Below are 19,376 nucleotides of genomic sequence, written 5' to 3'. Positions count from 1 at the left end.
TTATTTATATTTGCAATGCAAGTGCATAGAAGCCTTTTTTCTTTGAAAAAAATAAAAATGGATTTCACCGAGGATAAGATGCGACGGTTATGGCTGAGGGAACTAGATTCCAAAGGGCACAGTTAAACCATAAATATACTAGCAGGCGTATTCTCAACACCACTGGATAACACCGTCTTAAGCATATACACTGCCAGGCCCTCGTCCAACGAAAAGTTACAATGGAGTGTTTGTCTACCGCCGTCGAACTACCCCATGACGTTTGGTTAGCCATAGCCATTAAAGTCGCGAAAAACTCCATTGAGGACCTGTGCAGGTTCCGTATGGCGTGTTGCGTTGCGCGCGATGTAGGCGACGAGGAGACTGTGCTCAGGATGGTTGTCATACTACCCCCGCATGAGATGAATTGGTGGTAGATACGAGACCCGGTAGGCGAAGATTTTTTGAGAGGTGTTTTGAGATTGGTCACCCAGAGCTTCTGTTTCGGGAGGCACTGTGGGAGCTCTACATACGACGTAACCATGCCATCGGATGGGAAATGTGTAGAATGCAGCAAGCAATGGGTTGGATGCTACCAAGTATGCACTTTCAATGGAGTTGCTCATCCGAAGGGACGACAGCGAGGCCATAAAAAAGGTTTGGAACTATTTCGCACGCTTGAAGCGGGTGGCTTACTCCCCGCATGTTACTCGAGTTGCTTCACGGTCCTCACAATTTCTTGGCCGGATGAAGTCTAAATGCCGAAAAAGGGAGAAGAACACACGGTCTGTAACTTGACCAGATGCTTGACTCGAGGCCACATGGGTCTTCTGTATGACTACCGCCGAAGGCCGGCAGAGCGGGGCTCCGTCCATGGTGTCAGAGGCGCCGATCATATTCGGTGCATCTGCTGTCGTGCCGACTATGAGGTGGAACGATACATAGACATTCCTAGGGTTTAGGATTGTCATGCATATTGCGTTTAGTATTGACGTATAATTAAATATTATATTGTTTATCGTGTAATTAATGCTATGTTTTTTATATATCCATGATGTAAATATTTGACAGCGATTTATATTATCTACCCGATTACTCGTTTATAAATCCCAACAAATAACAGGCAAACCGTGTCTTGGTTAAACCGATACTTATTATATATATATTGACCGGATACTACAACACAAAAAGAGCAAAAAAAAATGGGAAACCTTAAGCGACAAAATGGAAAAAACGGAAGTGAAAAAGAAAGTTATTGACCGGAAATTTAAAAAAAATCAAAAATAAAAAATAATCTGAATACAAGGGACGTGTTTGCTAAGGAAGCCGTGTGTGAGGCGACGGGAAACTGAATCGGCACGCTCCCTAATCGATGTGAGTGTGGCTGAGTTGGTGTAGAGGCACGGTACATAACTGATGGGATACCATCGCAAACGGCACCGGGTGGCTATAAAGACACCGTAAACAACAGCCATTGACATAACTACTTGGAGCATTTGTGTTGTCCCCTCCTTATACATAACTGCACATTCAACTATTGCATCAGGCACTCAACATAAGGATAGGAAATGGAGCGTCCGACAGGAACCGCCAACCTTCCCCACAATATTTGGACTTTAATTACCGCGAGGATCGAAGCACAATCCGTCAGGGACTTGTGCAGTCTCAGGATGTCGTGCACCGCTGCACGCAATTCAGGAGATGAGGATTTCGTATACCGATGCGTCTCGATTCCAATTTTTGACCAACGATGGTGGAGTTTCAGTTCGATGCACCAAGGGCGGAGGGACTTCTTAGCGCAATGCAGGCAGAGCGGGCACCTGGAAGTTCTGTTTCGGTCTGCTGTGTCTGACCTTTTCCTCGGCGGGTGTCGTTTTGCTGGGATGGAAATGATGCACGTTGTCGCAGCCCACGGCCATTCGGCCGCCTGGTACATAGTGTTAATGATGTTGATGCTACGTGATGACACCGAGGCAAAGAACAAGGGCTTGGAAACATTTCGTGGGCTTGAGGCGGCCGGTGCCCTAACAACCTACAAATTGGTGTTCCGTGGCGTTATCCAAGGGACGTGGACACACCTGCGTTGCGTGCCAATGCTAAACACAGAGAATCTAGTTTATTCTTCGTATGCATGTCCAAGCCGTGGAAATATGGGTGCTATTTACCACCATCAACGCTATAGAAGAGGGTGGCACGTAACGACGGTGATGGAGGTGCTGCTCATCTTCTGTGCGTGCATTGTCGGGCAGACTATGATTTGATCATGTTTGTCCACCTCTTTGACTGATAGGATAGGATTGGGTTCACCATAATTTTTTTGGTTATCCTATCTAATATATGTATTATGTAAGGGTTTTTCTATTATGTGAGTCGTGTTGCTATCATTTTATTTATGTGTTTTGTGTTTTGTATTAAAAATTTATTTATAAAAAAACAATTTTCCCTATTATTGACCTCCCATTCGGTGATTCCCCATTGCCTCTACAATTAATCGTTTTTGTATAAACTCACCGTCAGTCCCGTCTACCACATTATTCATAGCAGTCCATAACCCTTCTGCCCTTCATGTCTATTCTAACGTCACATTGTCAAGTTTTGCATTTATTGCAAATTCTGCGCAATCAGTGCAGCACACGTTTCCCTAGGTTTTTTCTTCGTTTACCGATAAAACCGCCAGGGGCATTATTATCTTCGTTTTTCAAGGAATAGCAGACGTACATTAATTAAACACATTAAAATGTATTAATTTATTTATTCGTAACTAAAATTTTGATTAAAAAATGTATATTAATGCACAAGTAAGTCCGTCATAAGTCATAACCATTCGTCAGTTCTTATAATCCGTACCTTCTTCTCTAACCTCTCTGCCGAGAGAAAAATTATTGCTTTAAGGGCCTTCATCGTCTAGTAGACCTCCCCGTCTTCATCTGAGAAAATGTAACACAAATCCCTCAACGACCACGCCGTTAGTCCCGACGACCTCGCGGAACTTCCGACTGCAGATCTAATCGACACCCTCCAATGGAGGATGAGGTTTTTGAGGGATAGTCTTCAAATGACACAAGAAGAACTAAGGCAGGCGAGGATGGAGATAATCACCACGAAGTTCAGGGCGAGTATAAGGAAGCATGAACTAGAGGAAGGTTGTCAGTTGCAAAAGAAGTTGCGCATGGAGCTGGAACAGCATCAAACGACCATTCACGAACTGGATGACAAAGCAAACGAATTGAAGGCGAAAATTGCCGATCTTCGTCAAAGGTAACAACAAAAAATGGCACCGTGGCGTGAAATGGAAGGCAGGCTCGAGGTTGTGGAGATCAAGCTAGGGTTATTGGCCCGCCAATTGTATGGTCAAGCTCCGGTAACGGAACACGACTCTAACTATCAGGAGCCCGCTGGGCAGAATGGAGACCATGTCGGGGGTATATGACCTATGGCTTCTATGTTCCAAATCTTTATTTGCTTTGTTTCTTTAGCCATTCTTTTGATGTTCTGTAATCCCTACATAAAACTCGATTTTATTAATTATATTTAATTTCTGCAGCATTTGAATTTTCTCTGGTTTTTTTTTTCTCGTTCCGGATGAAGCTATGTAATAATGCGTGAACAACAATGTGAAATAGATTGTTAACAAATTGCCAGTTGCTCGCCACTGTTTTGGCAGATTGCATAAAGATAACCCCACAATAGTTCATTCGGGTGCAGATTGATAAGAGTGATAAACAACCACGTTCACTAAAATCTAAACATCTCAAGGAAAACCCTGAACTCGTAATCCGCCAGGCAGTGCACACACAAGACACGGGACACATCATTCACACAAGCCATGGTGCCGCGGGTAGTGCAAGTGGTGGACCGACAAGCCACGACATGTCTCGGATCCGATGGTCTCTTGTCAACCTATCGCTCCCAGAAATTGTCCGCGAAGAACTCCCTGCACCTTTTGACCTCTCCAGAAGTGAGGATAGACTCTAACATTTCAACACCCCTGTGCACTTCTTCTTGGTTCTCGTGATCACACAGTAGCAACACAGCAGACAGGTAGCCTGCTTCGACGATGCCCTCCGTCGAGGCCTTAGAAAGCAGTTCTATCCCAATGCCACGGCGGGCAATCCAGAAATACTCTGTCAACCGCTATCGGAGTATAGCATTAGCATTTTCTGCTTCAACGCAGCGATCGAGGAACCTCCTTTCCGGCCGGTCAAGGTAAAATAAAAAGGACATTAACGGTATAACCCGCACCGTCGCATGTTGGTACACAGCTTCGGAACTCGCTGCATCCAGAAAAACCTTGCAACTCGCCTGCATGTTGAACAGATCATGAATCGAATTCGATGCAACCTTAGTGGCAATCCTTACCCATATATCGTGAAAAAGAAGATTCAGCGGACATTCATGCTCGACGGGCACGTTCCCTTCCTTTCTATTTGTCTCGGAAGATCCAGCCATTTGCAAGGGCTCGGCAGAGGCTGGAGGGGGGTTGTTGAGGGATTATCGAAAATTATTAACAGGAGAAACGACCGCCAATTAAGAGACGGAATGTAAGCTTTTATATATTATTATTATCATTTAAACTTATCGGTTATCGCGATAATACCAATTTTCAAAACGTGTATATCCTCAACTATAACATTTATTTTCTAATTATATATTATATTATATACTGACATTAATTAATTATTATGGCTTAGCGCGTCAGACGTTTCGTTGCCCAATATTATGGATAATACCAGATAATTAATACATTTAATATATGTACTTATACCCATATTTATCTATACGTACAAGTAGAAGTGTCTTTCTTCTGCCAAATGGTAGTGGACAGTCTCGTTTTCATTTTCCAATTTGCCTCAATATCCGGAAATGGGAAACGTGAATGACGTTTTGGTTGTTTTGCAGTTAATTTCATTCATTTTAATATGTTGATTGACAAAACAAACTTTTTTTTCTATCTAAGTGGGTGCAGTACACCCCTACTCCTGACCCTGGTATCCCTGCACACCTGCTTCTGAAGTCTGAACTTACTTCCACGTGAAGTACACGCTTACTCCTGAAGGTGGGGTCCGTGTGACAGTACACCTCTGCTACTCCGTTGGAGTTCTTCAATTTACTTTTCCAGTTTTGAGCATCCAGGCGAGGGAAAACCCCTAAACCACTTTACACCATCAAGCTTAACTCACTACTTTACCCCTTTATTTTAATACTAATGTGCTATCGTATTCAAATGCTTTGGTTTTACAACGCAAGAATTTAATGTTGACTGTTCGATTTTTGTGTTATATTCATGTCAACTATAGTTTCTTACTTTAATTACTTGCTGAATAAATGTTATCTTTTCTTTTATTTTTTTTCATCGAAATAGTTTAAATTAATGTTTTATTTTCCTAAAAATAAAGCCCCATTATTGACACACTAGTTACGAAAAAAAAGGATACCAAGCAAATTTCTACCTACTTCATAATATATATATATATACGTGCCCGTTATTGACAACCCCAAACCCTACTAAGTACTAACCCTTCTTCAGATCTTCCTTGCCATAACTCCTTCTCTCCAATACTTATTACTGCCACACTCCACTGCTCTTTCCGCCGTCTGCCACACCGCCACAGTCATCTCCACACACGGCTTCCACATCGCAACTTCAGAAGAAAGATTCGACGTCTATTGCCTGAGAACGACCCACACGGAGGACATCCGTCGTCGCCGGAACAAAAATCGTTGCTTTAAGGATCGTTGTAGTCTGCCATATGTCGTCTTCTTCTCCCAAGAAAATGTCGGAGGTATCCGTCACCGACCACGCCATTAGTCCCGACGACCTCGCGGAACTCTCGATCGGCGCTCTTATCAACATCATCCGTGTAGATGAGCGGATTGTGACCTCGTTGAGGCCGCACTGGTCAGGAGGGAGGAGATTTTGAAGGATAGACTTGTAACGACTACAGCAGAATTGAGGCAGGCAAAGGTGGAGATGTTGGCCGCCAAGTTCGTTTTCGAGGCAAAGAAGGATGAACTGGAGGAAGAGGAGAAGGAAAGGCGACGGCTGAAAAAGGAGTTGAAAATAGCGCAGCGAAAGAATGATGTGATCCTTTACCAATTGGACGTCAAAGCAAAAGAATTGGAGGCAGAAATTGCCAAGCGCCATGAACGGGAACAGTTGGAGGCTCTACCGTGGCGTGACCTGGAACGCAGGATCGACATTTTGGAGGAAAAGCATAAGTTTTTGCTCCGTTGGGGTCGTCATCCGGCCGGGCAGAATGAAGATGGGGTCGGAGTTATTTGACCTGCTGCACATGCTTGATATCTTAGTGTCATATTTTCCGTCGAGGCCAGTATGATCCTTTTATTTCCTTTGTTTGTCCTGTCTCCCGTTTGATCTTCTGTACTGGAACTTAAACTCTGATAATATAAGTATATCTACTTTCATCTGTTTGTTCTTAATTTCAAAAATCATGTGAGCTGTTGACTCATAATTAGGGATTTATGTTACAATGGAGCCAAGTACCATTTCCAAATCGTGATTTCGGACCATTTCTGCAATTATTTACGTGTGCGTTATCAAAGACGTGTTTGTCGATTTATCCTTCCTTGCAGTTTGGTATTACCCCACAGGCAGCGCGTTTGATTGTCATGAATGTTTACGGGTACCTTCTAATTTAAGGTCACGTACCGTCATTTTACACTAGATAATAAAACAAAGGAATGTATACATAGTATTAGTTTTATGATTATGATATCCAAATATTACATGAAATTATAGGAAATAAACATCTTTCAAATTAGATTGCTTGGATGAACGAAGAATACGAAGCCATTGATCGAAACAAAACTCAAATTACTTCTCTCTCAGGTTAAACATTTAGTGCAATTACATAATCAAAAGTCCTTAAAATATGAAAGTAAAAACATCATGTTCATTATTCATTATTCATTATACCAAAACTTCAAAATATTAATGAAAAACATAAATAATAACCCAATATAAAAAAAATAGCCGGACAAAATGATATATAATAATAACATAACTACATAGTAGCAAATCATAGTCTGACCGAAAATGCACACACGGAGCATGATCATCACCTCCATAATTGGGGTTTAGAAAACTACTTAAACGTAAATAGTCCCTAAGAACTTCCGCACCTTGTATTCGGCCAGGCATTGCACACACGATACACTGGAAAAATTGCTCACATCATCCATGGTTCCGCAGGTACGGCAATTGCCGGAACGGCATGACACGGGCTCTTCTGGGTCCGCCGGGGGTATCTCCGACCACGGGCCCGCGAACACCTGCGTGAAGACCTCTCTGCACCTTTCGACTGTGCCGGACTTACGGATCACACCGAAAAATTTGAATCCACGGCGGATCTCATTCTCGTCCTTGTCACCAAGCGACAGTAGCAGCATCGCAGAGATGTAGCAGGCCTCCACATCGCCCAACTCTGCTGCCTCGGTCAGGGTCTGTATACCACCTCTGCGGTGGCCACACCAAAATAAATGAGCCATCCCTACGCGGAACAGAGCGGCCGGATTCCACGCTATGGTGCATCGACGCAGAAATGTCATTGCAGGCCGCCCAGAGTAGTCTAGGAAGCAATCAATCGGCAACACCGACACCAAGGCATGCCTGTACACGGCGTCGGAATTGCATGCAGATGCAAATAACTTGCAACTCGTCTTCATGTTGAACAGATCCTGAATCGAATTCCATGCAACCATCGTGGCAATACTCGACCATATTTCGCGAGGAAGAAGATTCGGCAGACATTCGTGCTGAACGGATACGTCCACTTTCATTTTGCCCTTCTGGGAACTTCCAGCCATTTGCAAGGACTTCGTGGAGGGATTATTGGAGATTATAAAAAGGATGGACGAATTTGTAACTGACGCCCTGACCTTGTGGCATTTTTTCTTTTTAATATACTGCCATTTGTGGTTCAGTACTGGATACGTTTCCCTAGATGTTTTCTTCATTTACCGATGCATCCAGATAGTATAATAATTATAATGATATTGATTAAAAAAGCATTTATCGTATCCATAACATTGCTTCAGTTTTTTCAAACTATATTAAATTCAGTCATCCTTGGAAAACTGTATCTTATGAAAAATGGGCATCCACATAAGATAGGATAAGATATTCTTATCACAACAAATTGCAATTTATAATGGAAATTAATTCTTGATCAAGATTAATTTTAAAAATATAATAAATTCATTAAAATTTTAATAGTGGTGGATAAGACATACGTTAGTACTTTTTTATTTGCTGGTGCAAGTACACCCCTATTCCTGTACTGCTGTACATATAGTCCATTCACCCCTACTCCTGAACATAAGGTCCGCGTGCAAGTAAACATCGACTGCTGTTGCACCGTTCTAGTTGCTTTATTTGTTTACTCTTCCATTTCTTAGCCTCCAGGTGAGAGAAAAATCCATAAACTGTATTCCACCATCAAGCCTAACCCCCTCTCCCTCTGCAAGGTCTACCAGATCTCCTCTAACAGTCGGATGGCAATGTGAACAGAAGGTGGGTGGTACGTCGTCTTTAGGGGGAGGACACCCGGAATATACCCCAACTGCGAGACGGCATCGGCTCAGGTGGAAGGCTTTCCACGGAACCTGCTTCTTCGTTACTGGAGTTACCAAGAGGCCATGAACGCCTGGAACGACTACTTCCAAGGGACTGTATCACCTGTTCTGGGGCTAGGCAGCGAGCTCCCGCCGGAGTCAGAGTTCAATCGATTCGGTCAAGGTGGACGGCACGAGGCGACGGTAACGACGACTTCGCCTGTTCCGGAGCTGAGCAGCGAGCACCCGCCGGCGTCGGAGTTCAATCGATCCGTTCACGGTGGCCGGCACGATACGACGGTGACAACGACTCTCACGGCAGTACCAGGTGAATCTGGTAAGCAAAAAATGTCTTCTTGCGACCCCCACGTCTACTCACTTGCGTCGGTATCAATGTGTTGCTAACAAAGTTACATCACTTGCAGCTAGCCAACCGATTGAGGACCTACAACAGGCCGTTGCGTCGATCGAGTACCGTGTATCCCAGATCGAAAGAGAGAGACAAGAACTCAAGACTCAACTGGGAGAAATCATACGGCAGCTGGCCGACATTTTGCTGGATAGGTAAAGTCCCAGGTCTTAGGGGTCAGTGCAACAACAGGATGGAGACACTGTAAACTGACCCCACCCCTCTCCGGCAATGTATGTTTAGGTCTAGTATTGTACTGTTTAGGCCCAACGCCAATATTGAACTATTCTGGTGTGTTTGTTTTTTTTATATTCGGCTTGGTCTATTAGCTAATGAAGTTATGAAATAGTGCTTCTATCGAAGGTTATGCGTGTGAGCGTTTAAAAGTTAAAACACGGTGATATGCATCGGTTCGAATATGTCATTTTTCTGACCCACGAAAGCGAGAATTTACAAAGCCACCAAACTCAACCACCCGAATCATTAGCAATGAAATACATTCAACTTTGGTTACAACAAAGCTTCATTTGAACATAAACAGACTAAAGAAATGCAACATGTAACAACCCGAGTTTTCGAGTACGCGAGATCTTTTCTGAAAGTACGGAAAACTCCGGAAGATCAGTAAGGGAAAAACCTTTGATATATCATCAAGTATCTCAATCCTCATTTTCATTATGTTTTCTTTAAGCTAGAACCTTTTTCGAGGCAAGCTCGATAACGCGGTCACGAAGAACCTAGTTTTTGAACCGTATCGGTTAGGAGTTTTGATTCGATTTTTCGTAAATAGTCTTCGTTTGACAAACCAGACTCGATTTATGAGTGAAGAGAGATAATAGGATGATATTATCATTATATTAGTATTAGAAGCTTCTTGAATAATATTATAAGGTTACCTGGTCAGTTTTAGTTAAAAACAGAAAATCGGTTTAACCGGGTTCACAGTTTACTGGTGCATCTTAGCACCAGCACTCTCTGATGACTTTAGCAATGCTAAGACCTCATTATACATGTTTTATTCTCATAATAAATATATTACTAGTGTCATTTATGCTAGTAGCTCAGAAAATAATTTTTAGAGATGTTTTTACAAGTGTTCCGATACATCTAGTTTTAGTAGTTATACACCTGAGATATTTTAATATTATTTTAATCCACCTCCAAGCCAACCAATCACAACTCACCCTATACCCCCAAAAACCCCAAGGCTGCCTCATTTGCTCATTGTGGCCGAAAATCATCAAGAGAGAAAAGAGAAAAACTTTCATGAACACTTAATCTTCAAAGCTTGATTTCTTATGAACTAAAACTAAAATCAAAACTCCGATTTCACCAAAATGATCCTCTCTTCTTCCTCTACATAACCGTGTAACTTATCAAGGCTGAAAATAAGGTGAGATGGATGTCTCCCTCCCTCTTCAATTTGGTTTTCAAGGAAACATGCTTAAACATGTGTTTTCTTGATGTTCTTCCTTAGGAATCATGCTTAACTTGACTTGAGGGCCAAGAAACGTGAACTTCCAGCAAGTCTAAGGTTAGAAATCACTTTCTAACAAGCTGAGTGAGATTTGGTTAGTTGAGGGCTTTTGGATTTAAAGGTGTTCTTGATGTAATTTAGGAGGAAAAAGTACTTAAGGACCACCTGAAAGTCTAACTGAATTAGGAGCAGCAAAACCAGGTAGGGTGTCACGAAATTAATCTTGATTAGTTGTGTGAAAATTGGTTGCATATATGATTGATTTTTGGTGAAAATTTGGTGAAATTTTGATGAAATTTGATGAAATTCAAGCTTTGAGTTCATGTTCTTGGGGCTGCTGGAAAAACAAAACCTAAACCTTAAATTGAGGTTCAATTTGTGTTGAAATCATGTAGAAAAGATGGGGTTTTAGTGGCTGCTAATTTATTATGAATTTTGGTAAAAATCGGTTGCTGAAAAGACTGAAAAACGGGAAAAAACAGAGAAAGAATTTGAAGAATTTACCAAGAACATGAAGAACACTTTGAATGTGATGAAGAACATGAAAGAACAGACTTTAGATCTTTAAAAGGGCAAGGAAGTAAAATTTTTGGTGTTTAAGGGGTTATTTGGTAATTTCTGAAAGTTAGGGTGGTTAAAGTAGAAATATTAAAAGTTACGGGTGGTAAAAAGTGAATTTTTAAGGTTAAAGGTAAAGATAAGGTAATTTTCGAAAAATTAATAATAAAATAATAAATAATAATAAAATATTAAATAATAATATTTAATTAAAAATAATATTTTAATAAAAATAATAAAATAATGCAGAAAAGGCAGTTTTTTGTAAAAGCTTTAGAAAGACAATTTTAAGCGCAGAATCTCATAATTACCTTCATAAAACACTTAGGGAGTGGTAAGAACATATTAGTGAGGCAAAGATAAAAGAAACATAAGAAGTTGAAGAAAAAATAAAAATCGAAGTAAAAGTCTGTAAAGTATTAATGACAGAAAAATAGACAGAGACTAGCGAACGAACTAGGGCAACATAGTTAGTCCTTAAATTGCGAATAGGGTTAGGTGTTATATGAAAAGTTAAACTGTTTCAGTATAGACTTAATGAACCTATACTTGGGACAGGCTAACTAATCATACCAAAATTTACATAAGCTTTAAATACATACGTTAAACAGAGAAAGCAGAATAAAGTAAAGAAGCGCAGAGAAAAGAATAAACAGAGCAGAATAAAGAGACAAAGAGAAAAGAGTAATATGATAAAGAGCAGAGGAGCTATTGAGAGGTCATTGGTTGCATTAACGCAACCCCAGAGATATCTATATGTTCGTCTGCTGCATTGTGGCAGTCAGATAGATGATGGTGCGACCACTGAGAAACGCTTTCCTATGGTACAGATCCATATTATATTTCTGTAAGGCAGAGGAATTATTTCCTGCTATAGAGTACCGTGACCACCTGTTCCGTTTCTGTAGTGGCAGAGGGGTTATTTCCTGTATACAGAAGGTGTGTCGGCATACATCCCTGCAGTGGCAGATGTGTTATTTCCTGCGTGCAGTGGACCCTGTAGTGGCAGAGGGGTTATTTCCTGTACACAGGGGTATAGCCAACAGGAAAGCCATATCCGGCTAGTAATGCTGGGTTACGTCGGGAGCGGGTAGAAACCGACAGATGAGCTCATTACCTGCACTAGGACTAGACATGCATCATTCTTGTCTGCGCATTATTCTCTGTTGCATTCCTACTTGTGTGTGATCTATTTCTTTATGTTTGTTTGCTTGAGTGTTATGTCTGTGCTTTATCTTCTTGTATTCTTCTGCTTGTGTTCTATTCTTTATTTTTCTATCTATTTTTAACTTCTGTTTACTACTTTACTGTATTCTATTATCCATCTACTAATCGAAATCGAATAAATGAATGTAACTAACAACCCCGACCCTACTAAGAACTCCCCAGTTCTTACCCCTTCTCTCCCTTCCTATCTTCTATGAGTTCGAGGACCCTTACATCTACGAGGATCCGGTACATCACAGTTATTTCATTATGGGTTTGGAGCCTCGTATTAGACGATATGCGTTACCTAATTGAGCTTTTCAGCATCCTCTGTCTAGCCCAAATTTTGACCCCAATGCTCCTTACGCATTCCCCTTATCCTAGCTACACCCTGACGCACCTGGACAGCTTTTCTCGATAGTACCTGACACTCTATACCAGCTCAACCTTTGAATGTGGTGGAACCTGAGCCTATCGTTCCTGGTGAGCCTGAGTTAGCTGGTGACTACGTACCTGTGATACCACCAGAGTGGGACTTTTCCCCTGAGCCGATCCCTGACTTTTCACAGCCTGATGAGCCGGCACTACCGGACAGTGGGGTAGCTCCTATATACGCGAACGGACGTGTGCTCGCGAATAGTTTTGTACATAGTGACAGTAGTGTTTCTGGTGGATCTGAGGGTATAGTTGTAGCTGCGGATGATGATGAGGAGGAGGATCCTGAGATAGAGATAGAGATAGAGCAAGATGAGGAGATGCACGAGCCTCACGACGATTCTCCAAATGGCCACGTGTAGATATAGCTTGACAGCCGTAGGGGCATTCTTTTGATGACACTCTAGTCTGACATTATCTATTAGTTAGTCTCTCACTTGTGTTAGTACACCCGAGAGCCAGGAGCTATATAGTGGTTAAGCTAGCCTGGGCGCCAGCTTTGTGGCTTTTTGTATGGGCCAGGCCCTGGGAGTGTCGTGTAAATATTAGCTATGTAGGATGACAAGGATGTAAACTGACTTGATCTTGTGTAAACGCTACATGTTTTGTTATAGTGTACATGATGTATATTATCAGCTGTGTTTCTATGTTTCTTTATGCTTCCCTTCTATTTCTCTCAATGTATGCCTGTTTATTTTACCTTGTTATTTGCAACGATATAATAAAAAAAAAGGTTACTCGTAAAATTGACATCGCTCTAACAAGAAACATGCTCATATATTAAATAATAGTTAATAATTAGGAAGGATAAGTTAGTAGCACTTAGCTTCTTCTATGACAATGGCATACTGGGAGTTGGGTTGTTACAATTTGGTATCAGAGCAGTTCGTTCCCAGTAGAGCCTGGGGAGTGGACTGACTATGCTTCATTGCATACTCTGCTTGTGTGTCTCATTCTGTTAGGGTATCTTCAAGATACATTTGGCATGAATGTCTATGAGTGCTCATTTTGGAAATGTTCGTGCCTTACTTGAGATATTAAGACTGATCACCTTAATGTTGATTGTTTGGTGCGGATAGGACCTTAATGACTGCGAATAGGCATAGTTTAATCGAGCTCCGAATGACGAATTGAAGCGAGGTACAACTATCCTCATAGCTGTTATGATCTCCATGGCTCTGGCTATGTTAGATTTGGATGCTGTAAGGAATGAACGCTTGTTTCACTTGTGGGAACCTGGACACTTGGCGAGGAGTTTCCCAAAAGGACTTTCTCGAAATCTAGTGTGAACCCAACAACAAGGCCGAGTGTTTTCTATGACTGTTGACTATGCTATGCAATCAGACGCCCTAATCCAAGGTCAGTGTTATGTCAAGAATCGATTTCTAACTGTGCTGTATGATTCGGGTGCATCGCATTGCTTTATTTCTTTAACTGTTGCTCGTGAGTTAGGATTAGATTTCTCTAAATTGAACTTTGATCTAATTGTCCATACATCTGCATCCCAAAATGCTTTGACCAGTTTAGTGTGCCTGTAAGTACCATTTAATATTAGGAACCGGACTTTCATACATGATTTAATCTGTTTGCCTCTATGTGGTTTGGAAGTTATTCTAGGATTAGATTGGTTATCTAAGTATCATGTTTTCCTTGATTGTTTTGAAAGAACTGTTGTTATTCCATCTGATAGTTTATATATTAAACCATTTTTGCCTTATACTTTATATGTGAATTCCGTAAGAGTTACTTTAGATGGGAGTGATTGTGAGGGGTAAGTTCTGTTAGCGGCTAGCTCGAATGACAGTGAATTAAGCTTAGAACGAATCCGAGTGTTGAAGAAATTTCCTAATGTTTTTTCGGATGACATACCTGAGTTTCCTCCTCAGCGAGAGATAGAATTCAGCATTGAACTAGTACCTGGAACCAGACTGATGCCAGGACATTTTGGCCAGTTTCACTGAACTTTTCTTTACTATTTTTAAGGTAGTTTCATTCATTTTCTTAGGAAATAAGCTAGTTTTGGGTAGATATTCACTTACATCTTGATTCAAGCAAACATTGTGAACTTTGAATGATTTCTTGAGAATTTTGCATGAATTATATGATAAATTGGATGATGCATGATCCCATGATTAAGAGCAAGACTTTGATGTACTTTATTTGATTGATTTCAGGCCAAAAGAAGAAGAGAAGAAGCCACGTTAGTAGCTACGTTAGTTACACTAACGTGGGCACTAACGTGGAAGGAAGGAAAGCCCCAACGTTAGTGAGAAAAGTTAGTGGCATTAACTTTGAAGAAAGGAAATGGAGCCAACGTTAGTGACACTTAACATTATCACTAACGTTGGACCAAGCTCATAAGTGGGCACGTTAGTTGCCACGTTAACTTAGTTAACGTGGCCTCTAACGTTAAGAAGAAAGGGGGGAAGCCAACGTTAGTGACATTCAACATTATCACTAACGTTGGCCAAGTCACATTAAGCCACGTTAACTTCCACGTGCCACGTTAACCTAGTTAATGTGGAAGCTAATGTGAGAAAACAAAGTGGTCGACAACGTTAGTGACACCAAACATTGTCACTAACGTTTCCAACACAAGCCACAAAGATCCACGTTAACTCTCACGTTAACTTAGTTAACGTGGTAGTTAACGTGGGCAAAAGTCCCACCTGGCAGCCTGACCATGCCTTCTTCAAACACGCATAACTTGAGCCACAAAGCTCCAAATGAAGTGATTCCAGTGGCATTGGAAAGTAGGATTCCAGAGCTTTCCAAGCATATATGGCACTACATGGTTGACACTAAATTTGAGAGAGAAAACCTGCCCCGAAATTGCAATGATGAACATGGTATCAACCTGTATTAAGGCCAACTGACCTCTTCACCTTCCAAGAAGTGTAACTCGAGTTGTAGAGCTCCAAATGATGCGCTTCCAAAGACATTGGAAAGTAGAAATCCAGGGCTTTTCAACAATGTATAATAGTATGGGGTGGACACTAAGTTTGAGCTTCAGAAACTGGCAATAATAAAGCCCTGATCGCTAGCGTTATTGGCAATCAACATTTCCAGTAACGTTGGCATATATGCTAGCGACCATGTCCAATTCAAAGGAGCATAACTTGAGCTACAGAGGTCCAATTGAGGTGATTCTAGTTGTGTTAGAAAGCTGACATTCAGGGCTTTCCAACGATATATAATACTCTATAGTGGGCATGAAATTTGAGCACAAACAAGAGGTATCTTTTAAGCCCCAAAAACACCAACTGGGCAGCAAGTGCAACGTTAGCTACAATAACTTCAGCACTAACGCCACACTTGTAGTGTTAGTGTGGCTAACTTTAGCACTAACTTTAGCACCTGGGCCTCAACTTAACTCACTTCTCTCTCAAGTCCACTTCAAAGCTCAAGCAAGCAAGCCCACAATTGTCAACCAATCAAGACCACAAGATCTAGAATAGGAATTTTCATTTTATTGTAATTTGCTTTTATTTTCATTTTGTAATTTAGGAGAGCCTATATAAAGGCCTTAGTTTTTACATTCAAAGCATTCTGGAATTCTGGAAATTGAAGGAAGGGGGAGAGAGTGAAGACCAATTCGAACTTCTGTGAATTGGCACCCTCCAAGGGGAGTGGGTCTTCAGACCCCTCCCCTCCTACACTCTTCTTCCTTTTCTCTTCTTTTCTTTTCTTAGTAGTAGTTTTTCTTTTAGTTGTAATTTTCATTTATGAATGTTAAATTTTCAATTTCAGTTTTTATCTTCATCTTTACTCTTCTGCACTTTCTTTCTTTTCTATTTTGGTAGAGCAATGATCAACTAACTCTTTTCATTGGGTTAGAGAGCTCTATTGTGATTCAATGGATTAAGTGTAATTCTTATTCTTCTTCTTCTTTCTCTTCTCTTGATTTTACTTGAAAGCTTTCGATCCTCATCCAATTGGGTAGTTATCTTGGAAAAGAAACTATTCATACTTGGATCTCTTCTGAACCTTGGAAGATGAATGAAGAGATCAAGCTAGAAATGCTTTCTCATGCTGGACCAAATTGGGTTTGGATGGATATGTAACTATAATCCTCTCAATGCTTTATTTGGGAAATGCATGTGGTATAATCAGTAACCATACTTCATCTCTTCTCATGAACAATTGACCAAGGAATTGGCTATTGATCAAGATTTGAGAGATTGAATTACAAGAAATTGTAATTCGATCACTTAAGATTGCCAAGGAGATCAATGAGTGCATTGATTGAGGAAAAGATGAGAATGAACTTGATCCGGAGGATTGTAATATCTCTTGATCCCAATGTTCATTTTATTTTTAGTTCTTACATTTACTTTTCTTGCCATTCTACTTTTCTGCACTTTATTGCTTTCTTTACTTTTCTGTCAATTTACATTTCCTTGTTGCTCATCATCCAAATCTGAATCGTCTAACTAGGAAAATCAATTAACCATTGATTGCTTAATCCGTTAATCTCTGTGGGATTCGACCTCACTCTTTTGTGAGTTATTACTTGACGACAATTCGGTACACTTGCCGAAGGGGAATTTGTTGAGAGACAAGTTTTCCGTGCATCAAGTTTATGGTGCCGTTGCCGGGGATTAATTGTGATTAACAAACTACCGGTTGGTTGATGACCTAGATTAGACATTTTCTTTTGTTTTTCTTTATTCATGTAATTGCTTTAGTTCTTTATTTTCTATGCTCTCTAACTGTTTGTGTTAATGCCTCACCAAGAAGCCCTTGTTCGTGACAGCTTTGGCTCTTGGTGATTTTGTTATTAATACAACAGTTCTTTACTCAGCTTCTTTCCAAATAAAATTGGCATATGATCACATTCTAAGTTTGGTGTTGCCCTGCAACATTCTGTTTTCAATCTTTCTGGATACTTGCATCAATTCTAAGAGAAAGTGTCACATTAAGTTTGGTGTGCCACTTATTTTTCTATGCAATGTATCTAGCAATACCACTTGTTTGTATAATCATAATGCCTTTACTTCTTAGGCTTGCAGTGTTATCCTTAATTCTTGCTTGCTTAACCACATACCGATAAGCCACGTTAACTCCCACGTTAACCTAGTTAACGTGGAAGTTAACGTGAAGAAGAAGAAGTTGTCAACAATGTTAGTGACACCAAACATTGTCACTAACGTTGCCAACACAAGCCACAAAGAGCCACGTTAACTCCCACGTTAACTTAGTTAACGTGGTAGTTAACGTGGGCAAAAGTCCCACCTGGCAGCCTGACCATGCCTTCTTCAAACACGCATAACTTGAGCCACAGAGCTCCAAATGAGGTGATTCCAGCGGCATTGGAAAGTAGGATTCCAGAGCTTTTCAAGCATATATGGCACTACATGGTTGACACTAAATTTGAGGGAGAAAACCTGTCCCGAAAGTGTAATGATGAACATGGTATCAACCTGTATTAAGGCCAACTGACCTCTTCACCTTCCAAGAAGTGTAACTCGAGTTGTAGAGCTCCAAATGATGCGCTTCCAAAGGCATTGGAAAGTAGACATCCACGGCTTTCCAACAATGTATAATAGTATGGGGTGGACACTAAGTTTGAGCTTCAGAAACTGGCAATAATGAAGCCCTGATCGCTAGCGTTATTGGCAATCAACATTTCCAGTAACGTTGGCATATATGCTAGCGACTATGTCCAATTCAAAGGAGCATAACTTGAGCTACAGAGGTCCAATTGAGGTGATTCTAGTTGCGTTAGAAAGCTGACATTCAGGGCTTTCCAACGATATATAATACTTTATAGTGGACATGAAATTTGAGCACAAACAAGAGGTATCTTTTAAGCCCCAAAAACACCAACTGGGCAGCAAGTGCAACGTTAGCTACAATAACTTCAGCACTAACGCCACACTTGTAGCGTTAGTGTGGCTAACTTTAGCACTAACTTTAGCACCTGGGCCTCAACTTAACTCACTTCTCTCTCAAGTCCACTTCAAAGCTCAAGCAAGCAAGCCCACAATTGTCAACCAATCAAGACCACAAGAAGCATCTAGAATAGGAATTTTCATTTTATTGTAATTTGCTTTTATTTTCATTTTGTAATTTAGGAGAGCCTATATAAAGGCCTTAGTTTTTACATTCAAAGCATTCTGGAATTCTGGAAATTGAAGGAAGGGGGAGAGAGTGAAGACCAGTTCGAACTTCTGTGAATTGGCACACTCCAAGGGGAGTGGGTCTTCGGACCCCTCCCCTCAACCACTCTTCTTCCTTTTCTCTTCTTTTCTTTTCTTAGTAGTAGTTTTTCTTTTAGTTGTAATTTTTATTTATGAATGTTAAATTTTCAATTTTAGTTTTTATCTTCATCTTTACTCTTCTGCACTTTCTTTCTTTTCTATTTTGGTATTTTCTTGCCATTCTACTTTTCTGCACTTTATTGCTTTCTTTACTTTTCTGTCAATTTACATTTCCTTGCTGCTCATCATCCAAATCTAAATCGTCTAACTAGGAAAATTAATTAACCATTGATTGCTTAATCCGTTAATCTCTGTGGGATTCGACCTCACTCTTTTGTGAGTTATTACTTGACGACAATTCGGTACACTTGTCGAAGGGGAATTTGTTGAGAGACAAGTTTTTCGTGCATCACAGACCAATTTCCATAGCACCATACTGGATGTCACCACTGGAACTTGCAGAGTTGAAGAAGCAGTTGGATGAGCTACTTGAAAAGAAATTTATTCGTCCCAGTGCATCACCTTGGGGAGCTCC

The 19,376-nt window shown here is 40.8% G+C and overlaps 2 protein-coding genes across 2 annotated transcripts; one reads left to right on the top strand and one right to left on the bottom strand.

Annotated features, from left to right (window-relative positions):
- LOC107610974 lies at nt 1,548-2,240 on the top strand. The gene has a single exon (XM_016312947.1). It carries the CDS (start codon nt 1,548-1,550, stop codon nt 2,238-2,240), a length of 693 nt encoding a protein of 230 aa, XP_016168433.1.
- On the bottom strand, nt 7,090-7,806 carry LOC107610973 (putative F-box protein At1g67623). Its single transcript, XM_016312946.1, has one exon. The coding sequence runs from the start codon at nt 7,804-7,806 to the stop codon at nt 7,090-7,092; it is 717 nt and encodes a 238-aa protein (XP_016168432.1).

The sequence above is a fragment of the Arachis ipaensis genome, chromosome B08 (assembly GCF_000816755.2).
Source record: "Arachis ipaensis cultivar K30076 chromosome B08, Araip1.1, whole genome shotgun sequence".
Lineage (NCBI taxonomy): Eukaryota > Viridiplantae > Streptophyta > Magnoliopsida > Fabales > Fabaceae > Arachis > Arachis ipaensis.
This window is presented reverse-complemented; position numbering and strand designations above follow the sequence as displayed.

Coding starts and splice junctions, on each gene's coding strand:
- LOC107610974 (XM_016312947.1), top strand. CDS start 1,548: ATGGAGCGTCCGACAGGAACCGCCAACCTTCCCCACAATATTTGGACT.
- LOC107610973 (XM_016312946.1), bottom strand. CDS start 7,806: ATGGCTGGAAGTTCCCAGAAGGGCAAAATGAAAGTGGACGTATCCGTT.